This window comes from Cyclopterus lumpus, chromosome 5 (assembly GCF_009769545.1).
Source record: "Cyclopterus lumpus isolate fCycLum1 chromosome 5, fCycLum1.pri, whole genome shotgun sequence".
Lineage (NCBI taxonomy): Eukaryota > Metazoa > Chordata > Actinopteri > Perciformes > Cyclopteridae > Cyclopterus > Cyclopterus lumpus.
In genome coordinates this window covers 8783367-8799444 of record NC_046970.1, presented here as the reverse complement: position 1 = coordinate 8799444, position 16078 = coordinate 8783367, and the positions used below count along the sequence as shown (strand labels likewise).

Genomic DNA, 16078 nt, shown 5'->3' with positions numbered 1-16078 from the left:
TCAATGATCAATGTTATATAATGGGAACATGAGCTTTCATTGTGTCATGTAATGCTAAACCTTCCAATTCACTGCTGTTACATGGAGAATATTATCTCACGATCAAATACATTCAAATTCAATTGTTCGTGCTAACTGTTTGCGGGGACAGTTTCTCCCAGGATTGACTTACGGTACAGGTCTAGAAGCTTCTCTGAAGCAAAAGGGTGACTAATGCTGCATTCACATGGAACCAGGCAGACAGCAAACCGGATAGCATGTCAGTGGACCAAAGCAGGATGGCAAAGGCATTTTATAGCTGCATGTATAGTAATTACTATAGTAATACGCTATAAAATGCAACAATGATTAAATCAATGACACAGATTATTTTAATTCATATATTTTACTCCATCACCACAGCAACATATCATCAGGCATGTTTCGTTTTGCGGAACAGACCAGGCTTTAAAAAAATTATTTATGATATAGACGTATTGCTGTTACATTCAACAGCTTAAAACCACCAACAGTTGAATACCCCAACTAATAATTCCGTATTAACAGCAGTGTGATTGAACCAAATAAAAAAAGGTTTAGCTGAATGAATGTATTGCATCAGAAAGAGCTTTAGTGGCCAAGTATGCATGCACATACAAGACATTTGAGTCGATGTCTTAGTTGCTCTTGCATTGCTTAGTTTATCAGCCCAAATGAATGGCAGGCTTTCATTCACTGCTCTCACCTATTTTCATTGTTTCTCACCACTTCAGGCCCTTCTACACACACGGAACGTGTCTGCTGAGGAGGCAGCAATGTACTACTTCAACAAGCTGGAGAATGAGGTGCCCATAAGCTAGCCTTAGTCCCCACAGGTACACCTTGGTACTTTAGACCTTGTGGAGTTTGTCCAAAGTCAAATCTCAGTCTCTCTTTTGGTCTGCTCTGACCTTCAGGAGGAGGGAGACGATGACCTCATGTTCAAGATGGTGTTTGTGGTGAACATGGACCTTGCCATGGGTGTTGGAAAGGTAAGTCCAATGTGGACTGTGTGGGGTATAGGCGGCGTTCAAATGCACGACCCATCTTCAAGAATGTGTCCTAATATTTAACAATGGCTTTAAGGAATTACTACATTTAATCACCACTATCTCTGGTTTGACAGTGAAGGAAAGCTTCTACAAGTGTTCTGGTATTTCACCAAGCATGTCTGTAATTTGTGTTGGTCTGTAATTTTCCACGTTCTTACAATAATTGATACGTACCAGGTTCTGAGCTCTTTGCTCTGAGTGGGAGAAGTTTAAGCTCCTATCCATCGCACTTAAATAGGGATTTCATGCAAATGTTTTTATCTTGAGTTTGTATTCTAATAGAAAAGAGTGAAATGTTTTTTTCCCAGTGCAGAGCTATCTTTTTCAAGTTTAGTAAGCAACTTTATTTTATCTTGGTCACCAGAGGCACATTAAGGCCATTTTATGTAGTACTGAAAGATTGACCGATTGCTGCTTAGGTGTGAACTCAGTGCTGTGTGTGTGTGTGTGTGTGTGTGTGTGTGTGTGTGTGTGTGTGTGTGTGTGTGTGTGTGCGCGCAGGTGGCAGCCCAGGTTGGCCATGCTGCTGTGGGTTTGTACCAGGCTCTACAGGAGAAGAACAGCTGGAGGGAGATGGCATGGAAGTGGGACCACAGTGGGTAAGGCCTGCACAGCATGTTGGTCGAGAAGAGTTTAACTGAGAAGTTGTGCATTTGTGACGTAACCTGTAATTTAACCAACCACTAGTGGTTTGCACTGTCTACGTGAACATTAAAGATGCTGTAAATCTTTTCACTTTTAGTGACCATAACATGGTTCTTCATGTCTTCTGTATCTTTGACATTTGATCATTGTATATCTTTTTAAAGACCATGGTACAAATGTCATGAACAGTGAATGTTCATATCTGAAGCTGAATATTCTTTTATTGTCATTGTACAATGCACAATCAAATAGAGTTGCAGTTTCTTCATGCTACACAAGAAAAACAAAACATCAGTGCATTCCTGTGGTGTATTTTGTTAATTTCCATCCGGAGGAATTTAAATGGAAGCAACCAAAACACTAATAACTTCTCTGGCAGATAATATGGCTGGCATCTTAACATTATAAGTTGACCATCAGAAAAAATTAGTTCCAGCAATGTTGATTGAGCACAAAGCATCACCGATGCAAACCAAGAGTCCGTCTCACCGCTGTCCTGCACTCTGTCGTCATGCAACACACCGAACCAGGAATGCCGCGATTGATCCAGGTCCCTGCAAGATGCGGACTCAACAGTCTGACTTCCTGTTGCTGTGTCAGTCCGGCAACATCACAGTTCATCTTAGTTCTACTGCCGCTGTCAGCTGAAATCTTACTCCGCTAATGCTTCAGTTCCTGAAGTGTCACCCTCTAGTCTCTTGAATTTAAAAAAATAATGCAATCCTTCAACTGTCAGGATAGCTGTGCTACATTTTCTTTTCTTTTTTTTTTTTTTACAATCAATAGTCCACCGTCTGTGTTCTGGGCTCCCCACACAGGGTTCTGTCATGGTTTGCTCTGTAGAATCAGTCAAATGTTTAATTGCTGATATACACATTTATTTTATTTGCATAGTTTGTCAGCATTTATAATATAGTTGAATTCATTCAAACTAACATTATTGATGAAAAATAAATGTGCATTGTGTTGATACAGAGCCAAGAAGGTGGTGGTCCAGGGCACCAATGTGGCTCATCTACTGGAGTTGCAGGCACTGGCCATGAGCCTCAGCCTGCCCACTTACCTAGTCCAGGATGCAGGGATGACCCAGGTGAGGGAAACAAGCCATTTAAAAAGTTGTCTTGTGCTTAAATGTCTTTTAGAGAAACCTGTAGTTGTCCCCAATATATAGTCAAATTATTGATACTAATATATCTAATATATATTCCCATTCCCTCTTGTCTTTGGCAGGTGGAGGCTGGGTCCCGCACTGTGCTGGCCATCATGGGCGAGGAGGAGATGGTGAACAACGTCACTGGGAGTCTGAAGCTGCTCTGAGGGGCTCAACCCCACTGTGAAGGCATTGCTCTGCAGTGCCACAGTGCATCCAGCAGAGGGCAGCGTTTCCTAGCGGCAGGGAGAGTCTTGGCATGCAAGCTTGTAACAACCTTTAAAAAAAAAAAAAAAAAAAAAAGACCTAAAGAACAAGGGAAAACAAGACATGTCCCAACACCAGAAAAACACACCCTCAGCCATTTGTTTCCCTTTCATTCTTTGTCTGAGCCGCTTAGTCAGCCGTTAAGAGCAGGAGGGGAGGGGACCAGTTGTTCACAGGGGAACAAGGCGAAGGCAGTTGGATTTTTTTTCTCTTTCTCAAACAGGCCACCTACTTAGAGGAGAGTCTAAAGATTAGATTCTTAATCAATCTTCAAACACATCTAGTCTGTCGTCCAGTTTCAGATATGGCAAAGTAAAATCATGTATTCTTGGTGGCTGACCAACATTGTAGTCATGCTTATTCAAGGCGCAGTGTGCTGTAGACTAATGCATAATGTAATTATAATTATAGCCATAGCAGATGTAGTATTCACCCGTTTGATTCACTACTCCTGAGTGAAGAGTAACTTATTAACTCATAATACGTGAACACTCATTTTTGACGTTTAAATGATTTTGTGTCTGTATGCAACTATTCTCCCAAAGACCCCTCTTCTATAGAATCAATAACATTACACATTATTGATAAACGGCTATATTTTGTATACATTATGCCCGTTCGGGGCCATATAATGTATAATGTGTGGTGTGCCATCCTAAACAGTATGCACAGTTACTGGACTTTGTTATATTGTTTTTCTTTTCTTTGTGTAAAAAGAAAACAAATCCTACTTTTTCTTTGACTTATTGGTAGAATTTGACGGTGGGTGAGAAGTTGTGTGGAGCCAAAATGTCATGTAGTAAAGGTGTGTGGGGCCCAACTGTATGCACTCTGTGGTGGATAGTTTACACTTTTGAAGTTGGTCAATTTCCAGCTGGACAGATAATTGTGTGTGTATAACAATTGTTATGGACCTGGTGAATAGTGGTGCGCACTAATAATCTTAATACACACAGAAGGCTGTGTGAGCTGTCATGTGTCTTATGTCCTCACTAACAAATATTTGTGGGCATGAGCTGCCTCTCACAGAAGTCTTAGCTTATTGTCAAAAGATTTTATTTGTAACAAAAATCTTTAAAAAAAATTAAAAAAAATGAAGACAAAAACTGGCAGTGGCATGCACGCAATATGAAATGTACATTTGAACAGACCGTCAGAATCCCAAAGTTATGTCAATTTGAGTAACATGTCCACACTTTGATACCTCCTATGTTATAGTCATTTGTGTGAGTGCTTCAGATTATGGAGACAATTAAACATGCCTCCAGATTAAGGAACAAGCATCTTGAATCCTGTTTTTACCTCAGCCTTCAACACACACAGACAAGAGAGGTCTGCTGGCAGTGGGCGCGTTGTGGGGGAAGGGTTGAGCGCAGCCATATTGCAGTGCGGTTCTAAGACCGGCCATATGACATCGCCTTTTCACCGCAATAACAATGGCAGTGTTGTGAGTTATTGCCGCTGCCTGCCGCGGGAGTCCGGCTGCTGTCCCTCAGTTATCAATCTCATGACATTCCGTGGGAAGTGACTGGTGGTCGTGATTCTTTAAGGAAAACCAGCCGAGAACATGGTACAAAAAACTGACGGGGACGTGAATTGTGACTGGTACCGTGAAACAGGAAGTCGATTCCTTTTTATCGAAGATAATCGGCTGCTCTGGGGCGAAGCGTTAGATGTTATCCTGTTTAAAATGAATCGACTGTAAAACAAAAAAGATGCATTTCGGCTCGATTGTGTTGACACATATTTCGAATGGGAAACTATCTGGTTGGGCTGATTACATGGTACCGTGCCCCGTTGGTACATTCATTCCATGCTACCATTTTACTGGTCTGTCAGCACGTCAATCTTAATTTATGGGCGAGCTGACATTGTGCGGGACAAGAGGGGCCTAGTTATACTCCATCCGTATCACATCACCTCATCCATAAACAATGTCTCCTCGTAATGATTAATGAAGCTCGGAGTCTTCATCAGTTGTATTCCTGAAGACCCACAGCTGCAACAATTGCATTATTTTGCTGCCTAATTTCTTCCCTTGTAAGACCTGTGCAACAAATGACGTTGGCATTTATTACCGCAGCCAATCACAGTCGCCCCCCACAAGTCTCATGACGGGACAAGAAACCAATCGCGTCGCTGCGACTATACGTTTATAAACAAAATAAAGTAGCTGTTAAATGATTGTAAAGCCAGTGATTTCGAAAATATTCTAACAGGAAACGATGGCTGCGTGTCAATTATCTAATTTATCACAGTAAAGGCGTCGCTCGTTTCTTTTCGCACGTTCTTGAGACACAACTCCCGGAAATATTTGTTTTTATTGAGCAGCTGCTGAAGTATTTTCGTAATGTCGGTCACGTTCTTAGTCTGCAAAGTGTGGGAATAGAATGATTTCAGCAGCGGGAACAGAAGTAGGAGGGACCAGTAGTAAGTAGATGCAACCCAGGAGCCCTGGTCAATTTCCCTGTCCAACCCGGTCCAGCCCCTTACCAGATGCTACCAGAGCGACACCTCATACTCCATTCATCTGACAAACCGGTAGGTGGGGCTGACCCAGTGGGCTAACCCTGCTCTGGTGTCCCTGGAACTGGGCCCCAGAGACCCCGTGTAGCTAAAGCTTGCTGCTATCTACGAAAGCTCCTTCGACGTTAAATCGATGAATCTAACCCTCAAATAAAAAGCATTAATCCAACTAACGAATTCAAATAACTTCCATGGCATGGAAATCTAATAACGAGCATTTCCCGGAACCTTTGAAGGTACAGATCCTTTGTTTGGTGTCAAATTGTCCCCGGAATCCAGCCACTCTCTCTTGCGCTGCTCCTTGTACGCCAACAGCACACGCATATCATAATGGTACTGAAATTTTCACCCCTCCTCTAAGCGGGGCCCGCCCCGTTTGACGTATTTGGCGGAGAAGAAAAAAATGATGCTGTAATTTACCTAAGACTCGTGTGACTGACACATTGCTGACGAATCATTGGCGAGAGGCGGGACATCGCAGCAAGGGCCGCCCAAGGAGAGAGCCCCTGCACTGTCGCCAGGGAAACCCCGTGGCGTGGTTGTGTGTCAGTTTCGCTGGGACCCGCGGTCGATGCCGGTGAGGAGGGGGATGGGCGCTTCTGCGAATGTAAGGACCCGAGACAGAATCAGAGCCCTGTATCACATACAGCAGCATATACCCCATTATAAATAGCGACAGTATATACAATACACTAAAATACATGGATTTATCCACCGGGGAACTATAATAGACACTCAATGGATGCAGTGCACCTGAACAGGACAGGGAATTTAACTTTCCGTCTATGCGTGGGAGACACTGAGAAGTTTGTTTCCTACCCCTGGAGAGGGAGCTACTTTTAAGGGCAAAGGATACAGGAGACTCCGAGGCCGACCTACAGGCCTACTGGTCTGTTTGGATTTGATGTTGGGATACTCTAAGGACCCACTGTACATGCGTTTGCCTCGCTTATTCAAGTTTGGAATGCCTCTTTAGGTGAGTACTTCTAATTCGTGTTAATTGTTATTATCACCCTTTATTGATGGAGGCAGTAACTCAACTGTTAACATAAGTAATATACACGTACAGATCCATGTTTTCAGTCAATCAAACATAGCCATGGAGCTAACGTTAACCAACTTGGCTAACTACTTAGCGTCCACTTTAGTTTATCAGAACAAGTTGGTTGCTTCCACGATCTTTCCACTTTAAAGTGACTTGCTTGGCTGACTTAAAGGCTCCCCATGTTGATGGTCTGCCTTGCAGGGCTGCTCTTAGCTGTGTCTGGACTGATCTCCCATGACTTTTTGATCAGCTCCTCGTGTTGTTTTTTGGTAGTTAGCTTGTTAGTCTGAATTCACCACATTACTAGTTTTATAAAAGCGAACGTTATAACGTGTCCCCAAGGCTCTCAACACCATTATGCAAGTTTCTAGGAGTTTGACTCGTGTAACGTTTAGTCCACTAAGGGTGCCCTCAGTTCAGTTGTTATCTCATTATCCATACCAGGAATAATCGAGTAATACATGCCTATGGCTTTAAAATTAACTGTACTACCAATTAACGTTAGATGTATTGTGTTTTGCCCACAAAGCTACAAATTTCGTCGTATTGAAGAACCGTTTAATAAATATACCTTGGGTTTGTTAAGCAAGTTTCTATAATGTGTTTCCGCTGAGGCTTAACATTCCCTCACGTTACAAAGTCAAAACAACACCAGCAGCAGATCATAGGTAGTCCATTCGCGTTTGTTGCCTAGATATTAGATTGAATTGATAGAAAATCGTTGGACCTGCATACCAGCTCTTGGGCAAGGAAGTTACGAATCCGACCGCGTAAGGTAATATGTAAACTTGTTTTGTTCGAGCCAAAACATGTATTTGGCAGTGGTCTTTTGACAGTAATGTGTTAAATCTTGTTCGGAGACCACAAAACTGTCGAATTTTGTAGAAGTTATCCATGACACAACTTGCAATTTGATAATTATTGCGACTCCTGTTAGCCAAGCAACCAGCTGCTGTGTTGGTTAACGTTAGCAGACAAGCCATAGGCAACAAATGCTATAGTAGCGTTTAAGCTAACTTTTTGGATGTTCTCCAGTTGATTGTGTCCTTATTGTGAACCACTGTTTTAGCACGAACTTTGTGCGCCTTCAACGTTAGCTATGTGTGTGACAACGTATTTGCAAGCTGTTGCAGCGGATTTCTGGACTACTACGTTTAGTTTTATGAAAAAAATATGGTCTGTATCATGGTGGTGTTTGGCTACATCATGTTAATGCATATCTCGTTGGCAACATTCCTAACTGCGCTCAGGCGAGTAAGTCAAGCTGAAAGCTCGGTTGTTTTTTCCCCGTTTTCCTTTACGTGTGTGCGTGCGCGTGTGTGCGCGCGCGGTATCCAGCAATCTGAAAACCAGATCTGTTGGGTAGTGACTTGCTCTTCTTCACCTCCCCCACCTACCAACCCCCAGCCTCTGTGGCGGTTAAGAGAAATGAGTGGTATTTTAGAGGGTAGCTCTTGTTTCCTTTTTTAGCCTCCATTTTTATCTTGACGTGTGAGTAAGGGCGAGTAGCCTTGTTGAGTCGGAATGCAGTAGTCGCAAAGTTTCGACCAAGTTAGAGACCTCGCAGCTGTTATGTTTATAAAGACCATTCGGGTCATTTCTTCAGTATGAGAGAAAGCTACATTTCGAACTTCACCTCTACTGGGTTGATTTCATGAACCCAGAGCTGGTCTCCAGATGAAGCTATGTCATGTCTCTTTTACAGTGTCGTTGCTAATCATTTACAGGTTAACCCAAACAAACATAACTGCGACAAGTGATACGGGGAAATAGCTGAGAGATTCAAAGGCGCCTTGTCCCGCGTGTAGTATGTTTTGGGTGAGGTTATTATATTTATCAGGACCCCGCGGTTTCCTTAGCACTAATGGCTGCCCTAACCGTTGCCTGAGTAGCTGTTCTCCACTCAGCTGCACCACGTAGCCTCGCATTGTGCTGCGCCCCGGAGTCCGGAGCAGTGGACAAGGCAATCACATAGAGAGAAAAGCGTTATTTTTGCTCTATCGGACGCGGTTAGGTCACCGGATGTGTGATGATCTCTCCGCAGTGATATTTGTGGCGGACCTGTTGTAACTTCAGCTGGCCATACTTTAGATGCATCACTCTTTCTACTCAGCAGAACAACATTATTTGCTTGAATTGGATTGAATGTTTTGATGTGAATGTTTTGATATTATAAAATCTGGTGTCGGTGTGAATCGGTCACAGTCATATTTAGTTGCTTGGTTGCTCACTGAAAGCACAGCATTCACTAACTCAGTACATTACAACTAAACATGGTTTAAAAAAAATGTATTTATGGTTTAAAGTAGCTGTGTGGTTAAATGTAACCATATGTTTTCCTGAGCCTTCGTAGACCTTGCTCCATGAGTACAAAGATTACACCTGTGCCCTGCTGGGGCCATTCAGCCAGCACCAAGTATTTGGATTGATCCTCCCGATGCCTGTTGGAAGCCAGATTGCAGTGAACTGAGACTTGCTTTGATTGGTTGCGACTGACATTCTCTGAATATGTTTCACATCTTTTAATAGACTGTGTGGGCTGCAGCTAGCAAACCTGGCCTCTCGGAACCCATCGGAAACACAAGCCCCTCCAGCATTTCCCCTGACCCTGACGTGCCTTCTTAACTCACCCTGGGAAAGCTAAGAATGAATTGCTCGGCTGCATGTTGCTGCTCTGCCTTGGACTGACCCGCCATGTTGTTTTTTTTCCAGGCCTCTCAAGCAGCTTCCATTTATGTGAGATACATGTGTTAGGGGTGTTGAGTTACAACAATTGGTGAAAGAGCGTGTATGTGTATCTCTCTCTCCCTCTCTGCATGACAGACCCTTATTTATCTTTGCCAGTATTGGCCTCTAAAATGTTGGGGATCTGAGAAATGTGCAGACATACAAGGTTACCCTAGCCCAGGTTTTTTCTTGTTTACTGAGAAAATAAAGTCTTATTCGCGTTCACACAGTAGTTACAATCCAATAAATGTAAGTGTTGGGTGACATGCCCTTGAAAACACATTTAGGATGTGTGAGCGCTGATGAGTGTGTATCTTACTCGGTACAGAATTTAAACCCTTGTTTGTGTGCTTGTATAAGACGGAGGGAAGCAGGATATTGGCCCGTTTCCAAAAGAAGACAGGATTCTGTCTCAATGCAGACTGTTGGAGAAGAGCGAGCAGGGGGTGTTGCTGTCAGGAATAGGAATGGGGGGGGGGGGGGCTGTCCTTTTGGCTTCTATTTGCATGCTGATGCCACTCTATCATTACATGGAGGGCAGGTGTAGCTATTGATATGTTAATGAGGTGTGCGTGTGTTGTGCCTATGTGGCCAAGTCAGTGTTGGTGATCTACACCTCTATGGAAGCAAAAATATCAAACCCACAACAGTGAGAAGCACTTGTGTGCCTTTTGTCTCTTGAAGGTAGTTTGAGCATACTGCATTTTATTAGCTTAGTCTTATATAGAAATATGAAGATGTTTAATCACACATATTTTAAATGTTCTTACGTTCACAAAGTAATGTTTTTTTAGAATTATTTCATGTACATTTTTTTCCACGATTCCTTCTGTTGTGCGCGAGTCTGCCATTAGATACTTCCTGCCTCCTTTTTTATCTCGGGGACAAATGCAACACCAGTCCATCTACCTTCCCCTCTCTCTGCGTCTTCCCCATTTGCAGCTGCCCGTGCCGTGTGGCTCGTCCTCTTGCAAATGGGGTTAAAAACAAGTCGCTCTGACGCCTGCCTCACCGGAGCATTCCTATTGGTGCAGGAGCTCTGGAGTTGCTCCAATGGGGCGCAGCATTCCCTTCTGCGTTGGGGGAGCGGTGTTGCAGAGGGCTGTGCTGGTTAATTCTGTTTGGTGCCGAGAAGCAATGCTTCTTGGGAGAATAATGGAGGAGGAGGAGTCTCGAGAAGAAAAAAAACAAGGCCGAAAGGGGGGTGAGGCAGGCAATCTACGTAATCATCTCTCTCACTCGCTCTCTTGTTTTATTGCACCCTTATGGTTTGTCCTTCATTTCCTTTTCTTTCTCTCACTGTCACGCTGCCTTTCTTGTGATACTAGGCCGATCGTGTAGCGGGGTAAAAATCTCACCAATATTCTGAGTTGTCCGTCCACCTTTAGAACTGCAGGCAGACATTTTAGGCTTCACCACATTAACCCTCCTCTCTCGTTCCTTTCCCACCCTTTTCCCTGGTCCCACTGGCCTCTTTCTTCTTCTCTTGCAGCCTAACCAAGGAGACCAAATAATGATTACATGATTAAAATACTGTGTGAGGTGAAACCCAGGTTGCAAAATCTACAAGCACATTTCCAAGTGTGTTTGCTCAGAGGGTGTTGTCAGCCCAGGGAGAGAAAGAGAGAAGCAAGCAGGGCAGAAGAAAAACAACCGAGAGAGCGTTTGCACCAAAGTCAAGCACCTCGACAGCAACCTGCTCACAACTGCCCTGTTTTGTAATGCACAGCAGCAATGCTAAAAACAAAGTAGGAAACGAATGGCCGGTGCCAGGATTTTTCCAGTTTAGAAGGGCCTTGTTCTGTCACCTTGAGCAAATAGTTCCCATTCCGCAGAGGGAGGTGGGAGGTTTTGATACAAACACACTTTTCCTCAAGATGTTGAGGACATGGGTTTGCAGGATTCATATCAATAGTGAAACAGTGAGTGGGACAATTAAATTCCTTTTAGCAGTTCAAAATGGCTGAAGTGATTTGACTTTGGGACACCTCGCAATCTTGCATCGTGCCGCAAATGTTTTCTCAAGGCGGAGCCAGGGCAAGCTCTCGACCGTCGGCCAAAAGAGGAAATGTCATGTAAATGTGTTTGTCATGCAGTGAGATCACGTGTGAAAGACACAGAGGGTGTCTCTGCATTATGTTATGCCAAAGCATGAGCTCATCTAACATCAAGATGGCTGATTTGGCCTTTGTGCCCTCTGCGAGAACACTACTTAGAAAACATCCCTCCCCACATTTGGGAGTATACATGGCGTACCCTCAAAAACTCTTAAAATATTAGATGTTCCGATACCATTTTTTCCTTCCCAGCCAATACCAAGTAGCAATCCAATACAAGTGTGTAAAACTACATTTTACAAGGTTATTCTCGAACAGATCATGCTAGCGTCATTATATACCTTTGCTCAACAATACTAAATAGAGCTTTAACGCCTCGTAGTGTAACTTTACACTGTGATGCCTGAAGACGTTAACTAGCGCTCCTGCCAATTTCAACACAGATTTGTTGTTCACAATGTAGCATTATCATGGGAAAAAAATACGACACGCAAGTGTTTAACCACAGCTGCGTCATACTCATTAGCACATGGGCAGTCATCGGGTTAGATGTAGAGATTGGGTCGCGAGTGATGCGCATTGTCGCTCCTGTGTTGCCTAAATGAGCTAATAAGAGATGTGCTAACGCCGTATCGGATCGGCTTGTTAACGATACCCTACCCAACGGCTACATAGGATGCATTCTAGATACTCCGATCGAAACAGCTCTGTTAAATGTAACCTGTTAATCTCTGGTCCTCAAAATATTTGGACTTTTACAGTTTTAATTGTCATGCTATGTAAATAAGATCAGGGTTGGTTCATTCCATCGATGCAGCCTTCGTTCAGCTTCACTTCCACAAAAGGGGAAACAGAAGAGGATCAGAAAGACGCATATAGTCATCCTTCTTTCATTTTTTCCCCCCTCCTCTAGGTTACTGAGCCTCAAACCGACAGTGGTTGGCTTGTTTGCCCTGAAACAGATGATTGATTTTGTGTCATGCTGGCCCTGCTGTCGACTGGCCACCCCACCCCCCCACCCCACCTCTCATAGCACCTACTTGGCCTTTGTTCTCTATTGTGTGTGTGTCTCTCATCCCCGGTCTGGTCCCGGTCCATTCAGGCAGCTGGACTTTGCTTTGTTAATTAATGGCAGGCCACACTGCGCTCCCAGGACTCGTATGACAACAGCACCATCGCCTCCAGTGTCGGTACCAATAATATCTCAGCCTTGAAATATAGGCTACATTTCTTATGTGCTGCCAGATGTTTGCATCATTCCCTCATGTCATTATTTTACCCCCACATCCCCAGCCTGCCCAGACTAAGCTTTGTCTCGGCAGACTGGCACATCCAACTGCCCAGACTTAGTTTTGTGCAGTTGCATGGACAGTTGGCTGATGCAATCATGGTAAAGGCCTTTGATTACGTTGCAGCAGTGAGACGTGGTTTGTTCCATTGCATAATGTTTTTAGTAAGCCTGGTTCAGAGAGAGTTGTAGACAGACAACTGGGGTAAGGTAGTGATTGAAAAGCCGTTGTAATAGCACACTGGGTTTTGGTGCTTCGCTATTTCATTCTCTTTTTGTTGCTCAACATGACAATGGAGTTCATTGTGAATTACATTGGAATGTAGAAAATTAACATAGATTCAAGGTTCATTTATTGTTGTTATGCTGCGTTCACACCAAAAGCGTTGCGAATTTTCCGCGCAAGTAGATCCCATGCAAAGTCAATACTCAGACGTGAATCACACAAATTTTTCCCCGGGTAGTTCAAATGACGCGAATAGAGCGAAGTGAAAAATGTGCCCGACGCTGAGTCACTGACATTGTGCCGTTGGTGAATCTAACTGGCTGCTGCTACTCTAGTAGCGCTGGAAGCGGAAGTTATCCAGGCGTAGTCGGTGAAATTCACCGAGCTGTGTGAGCCCACGGATGATGTTATGAACCCGAACACAAGGGCGTTAGATGTTCCGACGTTTGTGGGATGTCCACAAAGAATATTCGCAACGCTTTTGGTGTGAACGCAGCATAACAGGTTTGCACAGGAAAATGCAGTTGTTTATGCTCCACAATAAAAACAAATAAACAAACCAACTAAACAGTAGTACAGGGACAGCTCCCGTGGCTCTTGGTCCGGCTGTGGTCTGAAGATGTCGCGGGATGTCGTCTGCCGCTCTTAATCCAGTCCTGCGCTTCGTTTGTCCAATGTTGATGCATGTCTGTCATGGGCCAAAGGAGCGCCAGTAACAGTCATAGAAAGCCAATAAATCAGGTCAGGGCAGTATAGCCGAAAATGTATCGGTATAAATTGTTTCATGTCATTGATATCCAATAACAATGGTTTCCTGAGATGTAGCAGACGAAGTTTGTGACTGTTGCATACTCCAAAGGGAGGAAGCAGCTACAGTGTTGAAAATAAATGTTGTTGTAATCCGGCTCCTGGTTAGAAAATTTGTTCCTGCACAATTCACACACAACAGCTATTGGTCAGAAAAAAGCCCAGCTTTTCTTATCAACAATTCCCTCACCGTCTGCACTCATTTGATCACTTCAAACTGTTTCTGTTGCATTGCCACATGTCGATGGTGCAGTGGAACAGCTGTTAAATTGGCTGCTTGCGTGCCTCTTGTCGCATCATCGAGGGATATGTGTGCTTTCTTGGCTGTTTTGCATTAAATGCATTCATTTGAAACCATTGAACATTCCATTACATAATTGTCTCTTTGCTGTTAATGAAGTGTCTATCAGAGTATATCATTATTGTTTTGTCGGCTCGGCCTTCTACAAATGGCAAAATAATGGATAGTTGAGAGAAATACCTGTGCTAAAGGCCACCGTTTCACATTCGCACACTATAATCTTGTTTTCTAGCTGTACATTTTCCATTGGTGACATGCGCGTGTGTGTTTTACCTCCTGTGATATTGCAAATGTGTTTGGGTGAGTGTAAAATCAGATCTATAATGAGCCTTGCTTTTTCCCTGGCCACATAATCCTGTTTGTCTTTGAGGCAGGCTCCATTGATTTGCACGTTTTTTTCATCTTCAATTTCCTCCTGCTGTAGCTCAGAGTGCAGCTCGACCTGCGCAGCACTGAGCAACAGCAGATATATTCATATCCTTCCTACAGCAAGCATGTGTGCGGGGGCAGACTGAGGGGGCTGGTGTAATCTCACTGGACTGGATGTGTTGTGGAGGTTTTATGAGGCACAGGTGGACACTGAGCAAGGACGGAACACGCTTCAAACCCAAATGCGTGTTCATGTAGGCTTTGTGTAACCCCTTCTTGCGCTCTCATTGTGGATAGACCATTTCCCATGTTGCATGTATTGATTGACCTGACCAACCAATCAGATGCACACCTTTTTTATGAAGCATATTATCTGTCTCTTATCTGTCCGGTCGTAGTTTTTTTTCTTAGTGGTCAAATAACATTACTTAAACTCAGTGGCATGAAGTAAAGAAACAGTTTTTTACTGTACTACAACTGTAAACAAGGGTGTGATATGTTTTTAATGTTAGCTGGTGCTCAAAAATATTTAATGAACTTATGAGTTCATATTCAAGATGACACGGCAAGCCTGCATTTCAAATATCCTCTGATAGATGTGGTCTTTGATCCCTGGAGCATTTGGGCAGTCACCCGTCCCAAACCTGTGATTGTTTTTGTGTATCGTATAATGGGTTTTGCTCTCCCAGAAAACCTTGCAGTGCATGTTCCATTCTTTCCCTCAGATCTCATCATTCTCCTCAGTATGTAAAAGCTTCTGAAATAGTATTTGGACCATGCTACACTAAGACCGGCAGGACTTAATCATAAACACAACTCGGCTACTTCGCTATGGTAACAACGTGATTTGTCTGTGGAGTAATCCTCTGTGTAATATTTCCACTATGAAACTTGTAAGCAGAACATTTTAATCAAGCATCTTTTTTTTATAACTTCTAACGGTCCTCAAATCTTAGCAAAGATCCTGGCAAATGGTTTGTTTGTTAGTGCAGCTTTAAAAGAATGGTGAGACTGGGGCTAGCTGTTTATTGGATCGACAGCCTGAAGAGAGACCAGAAAGAAATGAGAGAGAGAGAGAGAGGAGAGAGGGGCAATGACATGAATGTGGTAATGACATGAATGTGGAGAGACTCAGCACTTGATATGTGCAGCACTCTTCTATCGCGGCTTATGTAATTTTATATTACAGTATGCAACACGATACAGTAAATTCAATTAAACGGTTTTAAAATAGCAATAGTGTATAATGATTATTTTATCTTTATTGTAGTTGGATCTTCTATAAAAACCAAAAGTTAAAAACAAGACTCAACACAGGAAAGCTCAAATTCTTTCAGAATGGAAGCTTTAAGTCCTCCTGAGAACAATAATTTTAACTGTCAGAGGTTTGGTTTAAATAAAATACCAGCCTGACTTCAGTCAGTGAATTATAGAATTTTTTAGACTGTACCAACAATAACAAAATACTTTTGACTGCAGGATTTGCTCATTTGGTTCAGTTGGTTGGGATGCCCCCTCCTCCACGTCTGCAAACAATCGCGTTACCTTGCTAGACAGCTGGATTTGTGAGATCTATAATTACAAAATAATGCTGCGGGGA

At 43.2% G+C, this 16078-nt stretch overlaps 2 protein-coding genes across 4 annotated transcripts in view; both read left to right on the top strand.

The window, feature by feature from the left end:
- Positions 1 to 4405, top strand: part of si:dkey-19e4.5 (UBA_like_SF and PTH2 domain-containing protein) — a 5679-nt gene extending 1274 nt beyond the window's left edge. For all 3 annotated transcript variants that reach the window (XM_034532183.1, XM_034532184.1, XM_034532185.1), the window contains 5 exons: positions 753 to 824; positions 936 to 1010; positions 1572 to 1669; positions 2691 to 2805; positions 2946 to 4405. In XM_034532183.1, coding sequence (XP_034388074.1) covers positions 753 to 824; positions 936 to 1010; positions 1572 to 1669; positions 2691 to 2805; positions 2946 to 3032 — 447 coding nt within the window. In that variant the 3' untranslated portion in view covers positions 3033 to 4405. The remainder of the gene's footprint in view (positions 1 to 752; positions 825 to 935; positions 1011 to 1571; positions 1670 to 2690; positions 2806 to 2945) is intronic.
- A 1756-nt stretch (positions 4406 to 6161) lies between these two features.
- Positions 6162 to 16078, top strand: part of setd5 (SET domain containing 5) — a 33909-nt gene continuing 23992 nt past the window's right edge. Inside the window, 2 exon segments of the mRNA XM_034532182.1 lie at positions 6162 to 6634; positions 9233 to 9439. Of these exon segments, the coding sequence (XP_034388073.1) occupies positions 9398 to 9439 (42 nt within the window). The 5' untranslated portion in view covers positions 6162 to 6634; positions 9233 to 9397.